This window comes from Anopheles bellator, chromosome 2 (genome assembly GCF_943735745.2).
Source record: "Anopheles bellator chromosome 2, idAnoBellAS_SP24_06.2, whole genome shotgun sequence".
Classification (NCBI taxonomy): Eukaryota; Metazoa; Arthropoda; class Insecta; order Diptera; family Culicidae; genus Anopheles; species Anopheles bellator.
In genome coordinates this window covers 72,991,590-73,009,248 of record NC_071286.1, presented here as the reverse complement: position 1 = coordinate 73,009,248, position 17,659 = coordinate 72,991,590, and the positions used below count along the sequence as shown (strand labels likewise).

The following is a 17,659-nucleotide window of genomic DNA, read 5'->3' as shown; positions in this document are numbered from 1 at the left end:
GTCAATCGGGGCGTGCTTTCTCGGTGCTCTTGATGCAACATCGTCGCGGTTGCTACGGGTTGTCCGGGAATCTAAGCTGACTTCGATCGCACGAAAGAAAAAAGCTAATTAACGGGTGAGAAAGTTTCTGTTACACGGTGTACCCGAGAGGCACCGAGTGGCGAGTGTTTGTTGTTGGAAAGTGTTGGAGCTAGTTGTTGTTCCCGTTTAAGCACCCGTGGTTAAGAGTGGAGTTTTGCCCTCGTTGTGGATGCGTCTGTTCATCTCCCTCTTTTAACGCGCTGTAACACCATTATGGCGCTCTCGTCCGATCCGTACGAGCAAAAGTTGTATCATATGTTCCAGTCCCACGGAACCGGCGACGGATCGAGTGGTCTCGATAGGGAAGCCCTACTGAAACTGTGTCTCACACTGGAGCTAAAAGAGCGGGGTCATCTGCTGGTAAAGTGCCTTCTGTCGGGTTCCAAGACTCGCGTCAGCTTCCGGGAGTTTCGCGAGGGATTACTGAACATTCTTGGAGAGTTTGATGAACCTTCGGCCCTAACTGCAACCGGTGACCCCAGAGAATACTTCTCATCGCTGCCGTCGGACCGGAAGGAATCTTACATTTACAGCGAAGGTAGGAAGCTTAGTATCGATACACGATTTCAATATGGATGTAATGAACTTAATTGCCCCCTTAGCCTATGGACGGTGATTTTAAATTTTCAGAAAGTTTGGCTGCCAATGTATGGCGGATACAAATAGCACTGTAATGTATTTTTTCAATTAATTGATCGACATGCAAGAAACTGTTTAGCGATAGCAAAGAAAAGTCGATAAGATAGGGTGTCCGAGCTGCTTCGATGTTATTGGAGCGAGAGGGGTCTGATGTAATTGTTCAAAAATTAAGGAAATCCAATGCGCACTGAATACCTTACCTACCCAGCCCAAGCGCTTGGATCATGAAACAATTTCGTCGTTCACATTCGGACCTTTTGCATTTGTTTTCGTGGTTGTTTTATTGCGTTACTGGCCCGTTTGACGAACTATGGCAACTAATTGCGCCAAGCATCGGTGTACCTGTTTCCGCATTCTTTGACTCTTATTCTATACGGACGGACGTTCTCTTCTGAGAGCAGCCTACTTAGTATTTTGGGCAACTTTTATGTAAAGAGCTTCTTGAGGCGCTCACATTGTACGGTATTTATATTTTGAAAATCAACAATTTAACCATCGTTGCTAAGTACTGTTAACAGCAACAAATGTTGCACCTTTTAAACAAACCATTAAAAAACCCCATTAATGCATGGTGTGGAATGGCTGGTTTCGTGGTGGGGCATACCTGTGTGTTGTTTTGCTGTTGTAATCAGGCCCCATACATTTTTGCTAGCTCAAAATCGCATACACCACAGCTGAAAATTATTGCACCAACCGTTGAGCAACACCGTTTCAATAATTTGAACTACAAAAGCCAGATTTCGTTCCCAGCGTGCGTGTTGCTTCTAAAATAATGTAAAATATGCTAATATTTAAAAAACGAGACCTCTTTCTCGCTTGCGTCTCCCATTTGTTTTTGGCCACAGTAGTATGTTATGCACACTAACGGGGAGCGATCCATTGTTGATACACGGATGCACACTAGTGTGCAGCTGCGTATTAATAAAAGGATTTTTTCCTGGTTGCGTACCATCTACACTTGGTCAGTTATGTTGACTTGTGTTTTGAGCTGATATTCCTCAAACAGATTTTTAGTTTTGAACAAGAAACCAGTCAAATCGCGGAGTCAAATCGGAAGTTTTGGTGTTGCCCCACCAACACAAGCACCGCGATTTGTTGAGCAATCATATGACGCATCTGGAATATGACGCATATTTTGCTATCTATCACTACTACTACTACCACTACTACTAGGGGTCCAATGCGCGCACAAACAACAATGGCGCGGTAGGAAACGCGTTCAGCACCTGTTAACGGGTTAGTAGCAGTTCACTTTCGAACCTGTATCGCACGCCGTCGAAGCACGGCACTTCGCGTAACGTAGCAGCGAGGGAGAGAGTCCCTCGCGGATAAGTGTGCCGTGTCGATTAACGCGCGTGACCTTCCGACCGATTCCGAAAAAAAGCGAAAACGATGTGTTGCGAGTGCGAGCAAAGTCGTTAGTTCCGAAAGCGAAGTAAAACCCCATTTTCCCAAGCGATCCGCGAACTTATATCATGATTATTATACTATGTAACGAATCACAAATTGACAACCCGGTAGTGTGGAATTGTGGCCAATGGGTAATCGGTGTTTGTTTACGTTTTTAGACTCGGACCTGGAACAGCAGCAGCAGCAGCAGCAACAGCAACACCAGCACCACAACCAGAAGCACATCGTAATTCAGCCTAATTCCTCAGTTCCTTCGATCGATACGTCGAGTGGTGGCAATGGAGCCGTTAACAGTAGTAGCACTTCCGGCTTTTCGTCGAAATCGGGTTCTCCCTTGTTCCAGCAACCCACCGTGGCGCGAAGGAAGGATCGGGGTCGTACCCAACAGCCTTCCGATGGTGGCGTGGCTGACGATGACGAGCAGCAAAAAGAAACGGTTGAGGACCACGCCTACAGTGACGAGGACAGCGTCGTTCCAGTGACTGACCATAGTTTGGCGGAGCGTGAACATCAAAAGAAAGACGCACCGGAGGAAGTGTCGGACAGAGAGGTGTCACCGCGGTTCGTTGTCGGTAAGAAAAAGTACGGCCGCCGGTCAAGGCCAAGGCGGCCCGAAGAAGATGTGAATGGTTTCGATACATCTTCGATGTCTTCGAACTCGGACAATGAATCGATCAATCTGGGCTCATCTGCCACCGCCCGGAGCGCCCGGGCCAGTAACAGTCCTCCCGGGCCGCTAGGTGCGAATTGTAAGGTGATCACGGGAACGGGCGCAGTGTCGTCGCGTGTACACCGATCGGCCTCCCAGAGTGATATACACGGCTCGAAACGTCGACGCCAGCCGATGCTGTCGGGTGGACCAGGTGCTGGCAGTCGTTTGAAGCGGTGCGCATCGTTACCGACGCATCGGCAACGGCCATCGCATCTGATCGACAGCAGCAGTGGCACGCACCGCGAGCACCAGTTGCACATGGATGATGAGCGGATTGACCAAAAGATTTATTTCATGAATCTGTCGGAAAATTTGCGTGAAATCTGGAACTCGCTGCTGGCCACGACCGTTAACGCCGATGGGCAGTTAAATCAGTTGCAACTCGAGCAAGTTTGTGAGCGCGTCGGATTACAGAACACACCGGCCCGGTTGGCGGCCCAGGAAGTGTTCTCAAAGCTTGCACTTCAACCACACGAGGGCATTCGGTTTGGTGAGTTCATTGGCCTGCTGGAACGCAACACCGATCTGCTACCGATCAGCGAGGGTGATCAGCAGCAGCTACCATCCGCTTCGGATTGTAGCGTTCTGTCCAACAATCGTCCGGTCGGTGCACTCGTCGGTCATGCCATCATGCCTGGTAAGCTTAAGCTCTCCAAAAATGAAGGTCCCAAAAAGGTTGTAACTTATCCGCGCTCTTTCACGCAGATTGGACGTCCGAAATCGGTTCGCTGGCTGCTTCGATAATCATCGATATGTGGGAATCGGCGGGAATTCCTTCGCCGGGGGCCCTGCTGGACGAGCTGGGGTTCGATAAAGACATCATACAGGTCGCGGATCTGGTGCAGGCGTTGGAAGAGGAACACCAACGATTGATCAGTGACCGTCACCACCACCTAACAGCGGCGGCCGTCAATTGCAGCAGCATTGACGATACGTCGCACATAGTACGGGTAAGCTCTCGGAGATCCGGTTCGACCCACGCACCACGATCTTTCAAGTGTAAACAAAAATCCCACTCTACACTCAAACTAAGACCGCAGGTGGCACACCAAGGCCAAACGCCTACCGTTTTCATTAAGATGCACATTATTCACTATCGACGAAACACCGCTGGCGGCAAACTTGTCGTAACATGTCGGCGACCGACTTCTAACTCTGTGTTCGGGTTGCTTTGATAAGTTGAGCATTTAGCGATAACATTGGGCAGCGATTCCAATGGTTGCTGCAACTCACGATGATAGCGCATCGGTCCGCAATGTTTTTTTTTCTGGTGCCCCTTAGGTCTCATGCTTATTCGTTTGGTTTCTACCTGGCTTTTAGGCATCACTGGCACTGCATAAGGCCGAAGTGAACGCATTGCGCCAGGCGTTCCATCAACTCGTGGAGGAAAACAAGAAGCTTTACGCCGACAACAAGGAGGTGAACCAGCGTGCGATTCTTTTGGCACAGGAAGTAGACGAGCGGCACAATTCGTTGGAAACGGCCACGCGCAACAAGATTCGCCATCTAAAGCAGCGCCACCACGAGAGTATGAAGGAACTGTCCTCTCAGCTGTCGTTTGAGCGAGAGCAGCTGTCGCACGCGAATGCCGCGCTCGAGCAACGGATCGCTTCCCTCGAGACGGAGGAGTGCAAGCTGCGCACGACCGTGTCTCGGCTGTCGGAGGAAAATGAAGACCTGCGGCAGGATCAGGAGAACCTGACGAAGGAAATTACCGAGCTGCTGGAGAAAAACATTAAACTGAACCGTGACATTGCGGAGCTGGAGGAGAACAATCGTACCGATTACATGCTGGCGGACGAGGATGACGTCGCAGGGGCGACGGTGGCGGCCGCGCGAAAGGATAGCGAAGCGGAAGTGCTGGATCTGATCGACCGCATATCGCTACTGCAGCGTGATAATACGGGTCTGCGCGACAAAAATGATGAACTGAATGCCGAGATCGAGCTCCTCACGTCGGAGTTGAGTAAGTTCAAGCTTAAGCGTAACAAGACGAGCCCATCGTCGGTGGGTTCCGATGAACCGCCATCCGATGGCCTCACGGTGCTAGCAGCGGGCAGTAGTGTGGCGAGTGTGGATGCAGCAGATGTGCCCGGGTTTACGTCGGCTACCAAGCGACGGGGAGATTCCCCCAGCAAGGCACGGTTTGCGGATGACAGTCCACGGTTGGGAAAGCTGCGCAAGTGTAGCAGCGACAATGACAACGAATCCGATTCGTCATCCGGTGACTGGATGGCATTGCACTCTGAGTTGAATGCCCACAACAGTATGCACGGCAGCGGTGGCGGCGGCGCTGCCGCTGTGCTTTCCTCGGGGATATCGAGCTTAAACGAAGAACCAGTGGGCGCGCGAGCTGATGAAGAGCTGAGGGCGCTACGGGCAAAAGTAGAGGACCTCGAAGCACAGCTGCTTGTCGTTGGAACGAAAGACGAAACGCAGGAAACCGTTCCCGAAGCGGTCCCATCGACCAGTGGTCAGTCTGCGCCGGAACTGAAGGCCCGCTGTGAAGAGCTTGAGCAAAGCTTGGAGCAGATGCGGAAAGAGTACGAAGACTGCGAAGATTACTGGCAAGCAAAGGTGAACGAAGAGCGGCAGCTGTACGAGGAAGAGCAACGGGTAAGCGATGACAAGTTCGCCGAGTTGCTCAAGAAAATGGCCGAGTACGAGGAACAGTTTGCGGTGCAATCCGGTACTACAACCTCCACCGGCGGTCGCAACGGTCGTCTGTCACCGATTGACGAAAAAGATGGACTGGAGCAACAGTACCTCGATCTGGAGGCCGATTTCGAGCAAATGCAGCTAGCACTGGAAGAGAAGACACACGAGGCGGAAAAACTACGCCAACGGGTGCTCGAGATGGAACAGATGGCGAACCAATGTCCTTCGGAGATGCTTCGGTGAGTGGTACGATCACTATGTAGAGTTAAGAAAACTAATTTATATATTCCTCCCCGCCGGCCGGCAGCTCACCTTCGACGCGTACCGATTCGCCGGAAGGTGAAGATCGTCCAGCCAGCTCTCCGATCAGTTACCTATGGAATCAAAGCACGATACAACGACCGGTTCGGGACTATCAGAACCCCAACTGGAAACACCACCATCACACGGCGGCCACCACCACCAGCAGTGTGGTGATAGAGGAACAATGTGTCAGCATGGCATCCGCTTCCACGGATGAGCTGTCACGAACCGTCGTACCATTCGATCGGATCATTTCCCCCTTACAGAAACCCGCGATAGTTACCGTTGTTGGGGACAGTGGCAGTAGCAGTAGCAGTAGTAGTGGTAGTAATAATTTTAGTAATATCAGTAGTAGAGGCGCGATTCCTGAAGCGGTTGGCGTTGTGGTATCACCGTGTAACCAGCAGCAGCAGGAAACAAAGTCATACTCCGAAGTGGATGGTGAGATAGTGCCTGCGTCTCTCCTGGCCGATACGTGTATGACAGGCACGTTTCCGTGCATGCACAATAGGTACGGTTTGCCGCCATCCGTGGCCATCCATCAGAGATAATAGACAAACATTCTTCCCCAGTCAAAACCAATACCAAACTCCGGCCGGGAACGTGGAAGCGGCCAGCGTTGCTTTACAGCAGCAATTGCAACAGTTCCGTTTGGTGCAGCTCCAGCTGCAGGATGAAATCAAGGAGCTGACCCAGGAACGCGATGGCCTAATGATGGAGGTACAGCAGTTGAAGGAAGCGAAACCCATCCTTGCCCGGGCGGCGTACACGAAAAACGGTGGCCCGGGGGCGCATCCGAACTACGCGCAAAAGATTCAGCATCTGGAGCAAAAGAACCGCCATCTTCAGTCGATGGTGAAGCAGCAGCAGCAGTACACGGAATCCATCCTGCACCGTAAGTAGTCGCGTGCGGCCACGTTAAAAAATGATGCGCTGACTTCCTTTCTTCGACAGAAATCTGGCAACAGCAGCGTAGCGAAATTAGTGACCTACGCAATCGGCTCGAAGCACAGTGTGTGGTAATATCGGATCAAGCGGCACGGCTCACCAGCAACGATTTGCTAGTCAAAGATATGTACGAAGAAAACACGCGGCTCCTGGCGCAAGTGCAGCGGCTCGAGCATCAGCGTGTCCGGGCCAAATGGTTGCAGTGCCAGTGGCCACCGGTAGTCGGCGCCAACCACCAGCCGGCCACCGCTGGCAACTCTTCTTCTTCGTCCTCGCCGGGCGGCATGGGATTGGGCGGTGGTTTCATGCACGGAGGGCTACCGTAGCAAACCGTATCCTGTATCCCGCTAAATGTTGCCAGTTGGAAAAAGACGCTTGATGTGCAATGAGGGATCGTAAGTTTTTTTTATTTTAGTCTATCGGTAAGTTCGTTTCAGTGTGAAAGATTCCTTGAGCTCGTTTTAAAATTGTTTAAAATTCATAAAATTGTGAATTTCGTATGAGAGCGTACCAAAAAGGCATCGAAAAATGAAAACAGAATGTAATGAAATATGATTTGAAAATTAATTTGAAAGTGAGAGTCCTACCTTGTCCCATTTTCGTAGAGGTGTTCGCTTCAACCAGTCCGTCCCCGTCGGTCCCCATTGGCGCATAACGTTCATTTTATTTATTAAAGCGATCGAAAGTATACTATTGTTCTAACAAAAGGAACTGCTGCGAACACCCTATATACAGTAGAGATGCACTGTAGCGACGCAGTTTTAATTTACGAACAATATCTGTGATTAGTAGTGGGACACCTGAGCTGCGTTCCAGCTGTGGCACGTCGAAAATGCATGGAAGAGATCACACTGCTTATCTTGCGTTACTGGAAGCCATTGTCTGGTTTAGAATGGTCACTACTCTGCCTTGTCAGTTCTGCACAGAATGGTACTGCTAAAGAACGAAACGTTCCTTACAGGGAATTGCGTATCCCAGTGTCCGGGTAGCATTTGCACCGAACCCCCGGCAGAATAGTCCACGCCATTAGATATTCGCCAGGAGTCTCCAACGGGAATTCAGTGGAGAAATTTTCGTAACATGTTTAAAATGTTCTTTTTAATTCACATTCATCGATCGCACCGCAAACCATCAACCGCTGTGTTTGATTAGTTTTCGGGCTCTCTACCTCAACCGAAATGGAACCGCACATTCCTATCGCAGCTGTGCCTTGTGCGCTAGCAACCGAAAAGACAGGCACCCGTAACAGCTGGTTCTGGGGAGCTGAGAACTGTAGAGAACCACCCATTTATGATATTTTTCCTCTCACACGAACGGCTAGAGCTGTGTTTTCATAAAGACATGTTTTTAGATTAAAGCTAAAGGTGGGACGATGGAAACTACTCTTCGAGTCATTAAATAAGAAAGATTGTATACACAAAATATGCATATATTTTTTAACTTATTTTATCACACTGCTTAAGCACTGAAAGACGTTTAGGCTTACTATCACCCTATTATGTTACTGTAACTTATGTGAATGTATGTTAACAGCCGGGCAAGGGATAGATTGTTGTGCGCTTAGATTGCGCTTCAATGAACATTGGCTACTTTACACGGAAAGAGGCATTGGCAGAGAGAACGGTAGATCCTAGAGGTGGCACCCAGAAAACGCGATGCACCAACTCTGTCATCTGATGTTACCTACTAAAAACTAAACCATATTTGCGAGAGATTTGAAATGAAAAGTTAAACATAGAACGTTGCGGCTTAATGACTGACAACTACTAAGAGAGAATGTTGTCGATAGAGGGAAGAATGAATGGGGTGAATCTGCGACGGTACAAAGTGTGAAAAAACTAATATATGCATGATGGGGAGGGTAAAAGTCCAACTATCCTGTGTAACATTTGCTTTCAGGGTAAAACAAATTTGAATAAAAATTACATAAAACTAAAAACTGGAAAGAATTGTGTTCTCCTTGTGACGCACCTTGTCGTCGTGGCTGCTGACACGAAAATATCCCAAAAATCAGGCAACTAAACAACAGCAATTTCTTATTTGCAACGAATCTATTTTATTCGCTGACCTCTTCTGTTCACCCTGGCAGATATTGCATATGTCGCCAATTTCGAGAGGATTCGCGGACGAAAGGCACCATCTCGATGAAATAACTTGCTTGATCGATTGCTTTGATTGCTATCGGCTGTTTTGATCGATGTTGTCGTACTCGATTTTTCGCTGGGGGCACTAAGGGTGCTTTGAAAGTTGACATTATACGTTATTTGAAAGGTGAACTTTGTTCGTGTTGTTATCATTTGAAAACGAAAAACTTTCGCAAAACGAATTAAATTGTAAGGAAATTTTAGCGATATTATGACCGACTCATCATTATTCAATTGGCCACATCAATTTGCCCGAGCCTCACCCGACGTCATTGCTCAATAGCTCGCTCGCCCTGTTGGCGGCGGCAACCATTGGGTAAACAATAGATATTGCGGTCACAATAATACGCAAGGATCTTCCCGTCTTCATCATCTGTCCACGAAGTGCCACGGGAAGCTGTCGTCACTGTCGTCGCGTCCCGGAGCCGGAGCGATTGATTACTACCAGCCACCAGCATCCCAGTGCCGTCGTCCTGGTGCTCCAGCAAATTTGCATACCGAACCAATCACGCGGCCCCACGCGATCATAAATTGGTTGATTCGATGGCCAACCCGCTAGTCGTTCGGGTGGATGAGCATAGATGAGCCCTACACGACCTCGACAGTCGGCAATAATAATGTTTGATTGTTTTGCATTCGGATCACTCTCATCCGCTCCGGTGTCGTCTCCGTCGGGCTGTCTGAATTCGGGGCTGGGTCGGGTCGGGTTTGTTTGTTTATTTGGACTGCCGCTGTGCGCTGGCGTCAACCCCCCCTCGTCTACGGCTCTGTCTCTGCTATTTAGCCACGAGCTAGTGGTTTTTCCAGGGAAAACCCACTTCATCGGTCCCGAAGGCCCGTAGGAGTTTCAGGGCCACCGGATTGGGGCCTCGGGATGGGGTGGTTATTTATTTGTCTTAGCGTCGTCGTGCAAGGAGGGGACACAGGAAAAAAGCCGCCATTATCCACGAATCATAATTCCCCTTGGTCGGTGCCGGTCGGGCCGGCTTGAAGTGAAGGGTACCCGTCGAATCCGATCGTTGGCGGTGCTCGGTGCCAAAAGACCGTGAAGACTCGCGCTTGCCGGCGGTGGTGGCGGCGGCGGTCGGCGGTTAGTCATCCTGGCGGCCGTTCGGCGGGTGGTCTAGGGCGGGCGCTGCCATGTCGTGTCTCTGTGTGTGCAGTTTGGCACGTGAGGAATCACATCCTGGTCTGGCCTGGCCCACCCATACGCTAAGCTGTGCGCTGCCGTTGGCTCTGTTTATTTTCACGGCCGCTCCGCCGTCCCTACATGTGTTCGGGTGCGGCCGCCAGCGCACTGCTCCGGATGATCTATCGGGCTGTGAAGTGCAAGCAAACAAGTAATTTCTTATACTAAATGTCAAAGCCGCATCCTCCGACCGTCCCGCGCGCCATTGTGCGGCATTATTAAACGCTGCGCTGCGGGGACGAAACAGATGTGTGACGAAATTGGTGCCAAAGTGCCGCGCCGTGCTTTCTGTGATGGCCGTTCTACCCTTTAAAAATGATGTTGGCCACTCCCGCTTGCTGTGGACCCGAGTTATGTAGAGGTTCTGCGTCCGTTTATTAGCATTCCGGCTTCAAGTCCGATTGGTGCACCAGATGGGCGCGTGTTTACCTTAGCATCAAATGCTTTTGCGTCCATTTCTTTGAAGTTCTGGTTTTGCTCCAGCACGAAAAGTATTGCATGAAGTGTGGCCACGTGTGCCGCACCGCCAGCTGGAGCATAGCTTCAACATATCACTCCGCACTCCTCGGAACCTCGGCACGGATTGTGTTGGGGTTCGTCATTTTCGTTGGCCGTGGGTCGGCATGTGGGTCGAACCAGTACGAGCAGAATGTAAAAAACAAATCGATCGACGTGATCGTGTGCGTAGAGCACGGTTTTCATCACCCGGCCCGACTCGGTGCGAATGGCTCATCTGGACCGAGTGCGGCCGGGTTTTCCCTGAAGCAGAATATATATATTTATCACCAAATTAGCTTACAGTGTCAGTGGCGTGATTTTAATTAGCGGACGAATCGGCCAAGGTTCGGTCTTTCGGGTTCGGAACAGCTTTCACCATCTGGAGCCTGGAGCAAATTAATTGTGATCGAAAACAGGGGAAAATTTGATTCATTGCCTGACCGTCAGGGTGTCCTTCGCAACGAACGGCCACAGTCAACGACCTCACCACGGTTGTGGCGGGTGTCGCTGTTTTGACATTAATATCACACCCAATGGCCAACGGCATTGGACACTCCAAGGAAATGCTATTTTATTACACATTGTCGGCGTTTGGCGAGACCAGGTATCGGACCTGAACGGACCCCGTAATGGGGGTGGCATTAGGATGATTGCCGGAGAGTGAGTTATAAATCAGTGGACAGTGTGGCAAGGAAATTGTACCGTCCATTCCGCAAGAGGTTCCATAAAACCGTAACTGTCCGTTGGCGAGTTTCCGAAGGAAGCTGTATATAAACGTATATTTTTGCAGCGTGCAATAAATGGAATTATATTGGCGACAAGGTGCTTCAGCCCCTGCATTGGGACCGTATAATCCCGGTGCAATCCCGAAACCATCTCGATTCAGTGAGGTTAATTTCCCCACGTCTCATATATCAACCGTCCGATCGACAGTTCCGATGTCGAAGGAGCAGCGCTCGCCCCTCCAAGACGGCACGATAAGATGTAAATCCACCATCTAGCTCGTCGCTAGTAGCTTCGCTCTTGACCGTAAAATTTGGGACCCCACACCGATCGCCGTGCCATCGCCTGATCGTAAATCATTTAGCCCGAAATCCCCGGTAACGGTGCACCTGCCCGCGTTGAGAGCAATTTATTCGAGCACCTAGCACGGCGCAGACAACGGCGAGTCGGGTTGAGTCATTTTTAGCTGGCATTTCCCGAAAAAAGGGGCCCCCCCACAGAGCGGAGCAGAGCTTTGGCACGCCGACGGTGAGTTTCGCGCCAAAACGAGCGCTAAAGGACGCTCGGTGGGAAACGGGAGCATAAAGTCACAGCGCGTCACAGCCCGTCTCTCATCCGGGTGGTCCGGGTACGCCGAGACGAGAGGAAGACAGAGCCGTGATGGGTTAAAGATTGCATTCTTCAGCTCGCGGTTCGCTCTCCGAGATTCGGATCGGATCGGGTGCCGGCTCGGGCCGAGCCAAGGTGGCCAAGTTCGCTCGCCTGCAAGGGTCGAAGGGTCGTGTCGTGGGGCCGACCGCGTGCCAAATCAAAGCGGCCAGTCCGTTCGCTCGGTCGGTTCAGTTCGATCCGGTGCTCCGGCACGGCAGCATCACCGTTTGGGGCGCGCGAACCACGAACGGTGGCCACGACGCTTCAATCGCACGAACACGGGCGTTGGGGCGATTCTTGGGCCGAGCTCTTTTTTTTACAGATAACCAGTGAAGTAGTGCCTCGACCCGGTGTTGATTTGGTGGCATTCGCTGTGCTTGTGGCCATCAATCAGTATTATGTTAAATTAGTGCGAGGACAGCTGTTTGCGTGAACCGAACCGACGGACGATGATCTCGCGCTGTCCTTCGCCGCAAAGGGACCACGCCGGCGGACGGCGACACAACTGATCGGCACGCAACACAACAAATCCCGGCCGCGTGAAACGAGTGCCAAACGGACCAAAACATCACCTTCGCTCTTAACCGTTGGTGCTGGTGGCGGTTTAATTGGGTTGTGGTTCCGTGTAAACCAAAGAGACACAAGAGATGGTGCCGAGCGCGTGTCTTATGCTGTGTGGAGCTTTTTGAGCGACAGCGAGAACCGACAGCATCATCCATCGGAAGGTAAGGTAATACAGCACGCGGAACGTTGTGTCGGAATATCTGCATCGAGCTCCCCATCATCATCTGTTGCTTCTGCGGATATCACTGCGGTCCAATCGATAGCTCCGGTCCGGCCGCATTTTGGCCGTCGTGCACACGGATGATTTATCTCGGGTCGAATTCCCTATTAACATGCGCTTCTTGCGCTCCGAAGCCAAAAAAAAAACCCGCCTCTAACCGAGCTGCTCGCGGCTCGCTGCTGTGGTGTTCCTATAAATCTTTGAATCCGATGCGTCAGCATCGCCCAAAATCTCCGGATTACTGGGAGACACAGCCGCACAGGAAATGGGAAGGAAATTTGGCTCCGTGGTTGCGGTGGAACTCGTGTTTCGGAGCGGTCCCATCGAATGGAGACGCCTGGTTGGAGTTTGTGATTTCATCAGCCACCAGGCGCCTCCACGTCCAGGTGGAAACTATTTCGAATGCGGATGAAGAAGTATTTAAATTATTTATAATGAAATTGAAAGCGGGGCCCGTTTGGGGCCGATTTCAGTCCGAAACACGAAACCGTTTAACGGGCAACTCGTTAACTCGTTACCCAAGACGTTCCTGCCGATACGCTGGCGAAAGCCGGCCAAGCCGTGGCGTTTCGTCGTGTACTGTTTTGCGAATGTTTATGTTTGCGCCAGCGGATTGCTTATAATAAGTAAACCCCCGGCATCCCGGGCATCGCAATCTCCAGCAAGCCGTTCCGGGTTCTCGCTACGCTATTCATGTTTTAGAAAAATTAAAACAGATGGATACAATATTCTTTTATTGACAATAGTTGTTTATGGCGCACAGCCAACCAGCCTTCTCGGGTCCGAGATTTTATGTTTCACTCATCCAGTGTTCCACCCAGAGGCCGAGGCCGGGAGGAATGTTTATGACAATCAGCCCGGAAAAGCGGGTTCGCCGCACCGACCGTAAAGTTTCCGCAACGAAACGAAATGCCAAACCAAAATCCGATTCGCCCGGAAGCGGCCAATAGAGCACCGCAAAACTTTAGCCTTTCACCAGATGTTTTGGACCGGGACCGGGACGAAATCAAAAATGTGTTAGCCTTTGCGTTTGTTTGGCAAACGATGGCCGGCAAACAAATCATCGGCTGTGACACGAACGCCAAACGGCCCGCGGAACCAATCCCGCCGGTGTCCCGGTGTCCTCGCGCTGGCTTGATGCACTGATCGAAAGATAAACATACCCCCGGGGGGGGTGGTTGGGAAGGCAGCCGACACCCGAATTAGCAGGCCCTCTAATTAGCTGCAGCCCTTTTTATCTTCCGCCCCGTGGGTCGAATTGAAAAGGGGTTGGAAAAAGGGATCCAACCCTGGCGGACGACCGGGCGACGACATTTGATTTACCCTTCTAAGTATAGAAATCGAAAGGTTTCGACGTAAAAGACGCAGAACAAGAAACATCAGTCGCGATCGGTCCGATTGTGATCGCTGCGCGCGTGTGGGGCCTAAGAATAGGAAGTTAATCTTCTTCTTGATCGGCTTCAATAATGTGTCTTTCACTTTCTCTCTCTCGGTCAAGAAAAGGTCCGCACACCACGCGTCCGCCGCAAGACGCCACCGTCTCGGGTCGGGTCTGAAAATAAGTTTCATTCATAAATTTTGTCGCCGATTTGACGCAGGGCCACGAGCGGTGTGTGCGCAGGTGAAGGCCGTTTCGGCGGTGCCAGCAGATCCAGCAACGCCAACGGGTGCCACGAATGTTTACGCGATTCCCTTTTTTTTTGCCGGCCAACGCCGGAAACTCGGAAGCACACCCACGAAACACGAAACACCTTGACACGATCGGTCGATCGAATGCCGCGGCGGAACATAATCTGCCGCTGGGTGGCGGTGAGGTGGTGCGGTCTGGAAAATAGCACATCACACTTCCCAGTGCCGCCCATCTGGGGCGGCGTTGGAGGTGAAAAAAAATGGTGAAACAGATTGAAAAATGAACTTAAACATGTGTTTTGAATATCCTATCTGTTTGGCCTCGCGGATCGCGGACGATCCTTGTGGTCGGTGAGTAAGTCCATAACTAATCGTTTGTTTGCACGGCGAGAGCGAGCGAGATGAATTATTTGTTGCAGGCGCAGGAAGTTGTTTTGTTATTCCGCTTCCGGCCCGCTCCGCTACTACTTCACGTGCAACAGATGGTTTCGAGTCTCCTCAGCCGGTCCTCAGCCGGAGGACGGAATCATTATGCAACCCAAACCAATCAGTGCCAGAGCCCCCTTTTCGCCCGGGGTGAGGGAGATGGACAGCGGGACATGGGAAGCGCATCTTCGAGCACTTTATTTATAGGATAATTGGTTTGAATGCATTCCTGGCCCAGGCCTAGGCCCCCGGTAGGGCCCGGGCCCACCGTGAATGACCACGGCAGCTGGGTTTGCAATAAAGCGAACGATTAATGGTTGTTGGGACTCGGTTTGCTCGGTGCCGGCTCGGTGTTGACAGTTCACGCCGGTGGCCCTTTTATGCGGTGCCCCTTTGTGTCCATCCTTTCCAGCCTTTTTTGTTTCAAATGTAGCACTCCAGACGTTAATGAATATTTGAAACGATCATGAAACGATCAAATGATCGTGATTTCTTAATGCTTTCAAGATGCTCCTCCGAATCCTAGCAGGCGTTGCACTGTTGGACCTGAGAAGAGGTTACCATGGCAACCGGTGCGCACTGTCGTTCAACTTCAAGTGTTCACGTCAAGCGTTATTGAGCGTTCGTCGTATTTTCAACAGCTTAAACGACTTAATGCACTGTCAAGGTTCGGATCACAATGTCCTCCAATCCGGCCGTGCAGGAGAACAGCCAAACAGTCACCTTACTTTGCTCGAATGTTTCTTAACCTCAGCTGCATCTCTCTGTATATTGCACTTCAATTAGGGGGTTTTGGATTTTAGAAAGGACACTTCGGCGCTACTTTCCATTCTTTGCAATCAGTAAGGAAAGCCGAACATACTGACGGGGCAGGATGACTGATGGTTCTTGAGAAGCCGGGCCGGCTTTCTACTCTCACATTACCCGCGCGCGACGGCCGGACGAAGAAATATTAAACCACGTTTCTGCCACTCGCGATTACTCTTGAAGACCCAACCGCTCTCACGGAAGCAAGAAGGTCCCCGGCGGCGTATCCAGCGTGGTTGCAATTAGCCCAAAACCCGGCGTAGACTTTGCGTGGCCAGTGACGCCACCGCAAGCCGGGGGGAATTTTTCGCTGTACACGGAAATGCCGCCTTCGAGAGATAAATCTTCGCGGGAGTTCTGTGGGGGTTCCGGCGCTGACCCATCCTTGACACGATTGAATTAGACGTCCGTCGGCCGATGCTGATCGTCAAACCGTCTTACGGCGGCGGCACTTTATTTGCGATCTCCACCTGTGCGCGGGGCTCCGCACCCCAGCTCCTCCGCCATCATCCGCCGTCTTCGACCGCCAACCGGCGGCGGCGGCGGCGTCGGCGGCCGGGGCCTATTCTTAGAACCAAATAAACGATATTAGATTTGCTCGACCATTTGTTGGCGATATGTTCTTCTTCTTTCGGCCTCTGGCCAGTCTTCGTGTGTGGCACTTCGTTCGAAGGACCGCCGGACGACACCCATGTTGACATTTAGTGTTCATCACCGGGGCGGGATGGGCCCGCGAACGGGGTGCGGGGTGAAGGACCGAGTGATGATCGAGCGGCGATCATTTCGGCGATTGTGACGGACGAAAATGATTTACCGTTCGGCAAGTGAAGGGGAATTTACCGTGAAGGGGAATTCTGTTTTAAGCAACTATTATCCCGGGCCCTGATTTGGCCGCCGGAGACTCGGAGGCCCGATTCGTGCTAACAATCGACGCGTGTGGCGACGGACGCGCCAACACGTGCTGCCCGAAACGGAACTGGCAACGTCAGTCGGAACCGCAGCATCAGCGTTGGAGAGCAATGATTGAAAGCTATCGGACCCCGGTGGGGTTGGACAGCGTTTGTGGTACATCAGAAACAACAGAACTGGCAAGGGCAAGTTTGCATTACGCTCACTCGCTGCCAAAAGTTCTGCCCGTCGGTTGAACTTTGTGGGGCGAGCCCCACCGTCAAGTGGAGGCACCACCGAAGGAACCTTGTATCGCTGCCAAATCGACGAAATTTATTCGAGTCTGACCGACGTCAGTAAACTCTACGAGACTAATGCGTATCGCCCTCGGACACGCGGAGGGTCTCGGAGGGTGTTTGTGGAACATTTGCCCCAATTGTCAACCCAATAACAGTGGGTTCAAGTAAGTGGTCTGATTAGTGTATCGGTGTTAGGAAAATTAATCGGAATATTTGCATGCTGCATTTTTAGCTCTAGATATACCACCATTTTTAACAGGGTAAGAGTGAGCGACACTATATGATACACTTTTTTATTTGGTTATTAAAAACAAACGGCTTAATGTTTTTCGATGCTTGAACTTTTATTCGAAAGGTTCATTGGCATTTTTTATAAAAAACAATGCTGGTCTAATGTCTACCAAATGGCTGGCTTAATAGTAGCCCATTAGATCAACCTATTTTTGAGTACATTTTTGATTGTCTCTGCCTCTATCTTGGCAACAGCAGTTCGAATTTGGGTCTAGAGGTGGTCAATGTTTTGCTTGTTTGTTCGCGAAACTGTTATAACTATTAACATAACCAGGGTGGTAGAAATGAGCTTCAATGGAATAAAATTTTCAAATATCGCACCGCTTGAGTTGAAGACCTTTGAACCACTTTGAAAGTAAGTTTTTCATATTTTCCCACTTTTTAAATCGAATTTGTATTTCATACATAAATGTCTTGAATGTACCTTTCAAATAAATGTTCAAACATCGAAAAATATTAAGGCCGATATTTTGCGATATTAAGCCCGACCAGCCCCGTATGTTTCGGGGTTTTAGATACTAGTGAACCGTAGGTCCTCCGCAATGTCTTCCTTTTATTAAACACTTTCGTTGCATAATT

General features: G+C 50.6%; 1 protein-coding gene across 1 annotated transcript; it reads left to right on the top strand.

Moving 5' to 3' along the window:
• Positions 1-294: 294 nt before the first annotated feature.
• LOC131208010 (blastoderm-specific protein 25D) lies at positions 295-8,606 on the top strand. The gene is made up of 7 exons (XM_058200653.1): positions 295-619; positions 2,289-3,479; positions 3,548-3,792; positions 4,163-5,739; positions 5,808-6,314; positions 6,376-6,698; positions 6,758-8,606. The coding sequence occupies exons 1-7, from the start codon at positions 295-297 to the stop codon at positions 7,075-7,077; spliced, it is 4,488 nt and encodes a 1,495-aa protein (XP_058056636.1). The 3' UTR covers positions 7,078-8,606.
• Positions 8,607-17,659: the final 9,053 nt, after the last annotated feature.

Bases quoted from the DNA above. Each gene is read 5' to 3' on its own strand.
- LOC131208010 (XM_058200653.1), top strand. From the start codon at position 295: ATGGCGCTCTCGTCCGATCCGTACGAGCAAAAGTTGTATCATATGTTC. The intron at 3,793-4,162 runs GTAAGCTCTCGG...CCTGGCTTTTAG, and splicing joins ATACGTCGCACATAGTACGG to GCATCACTGGCACTGCATAA. The intron at 6,315-6,375 runs GTACGGTTTGCC...ATTCTTCCCCAG, and splicing joins TTTCCGTGCATGCACAATAG to TCAAAACCAATACCAAACTC.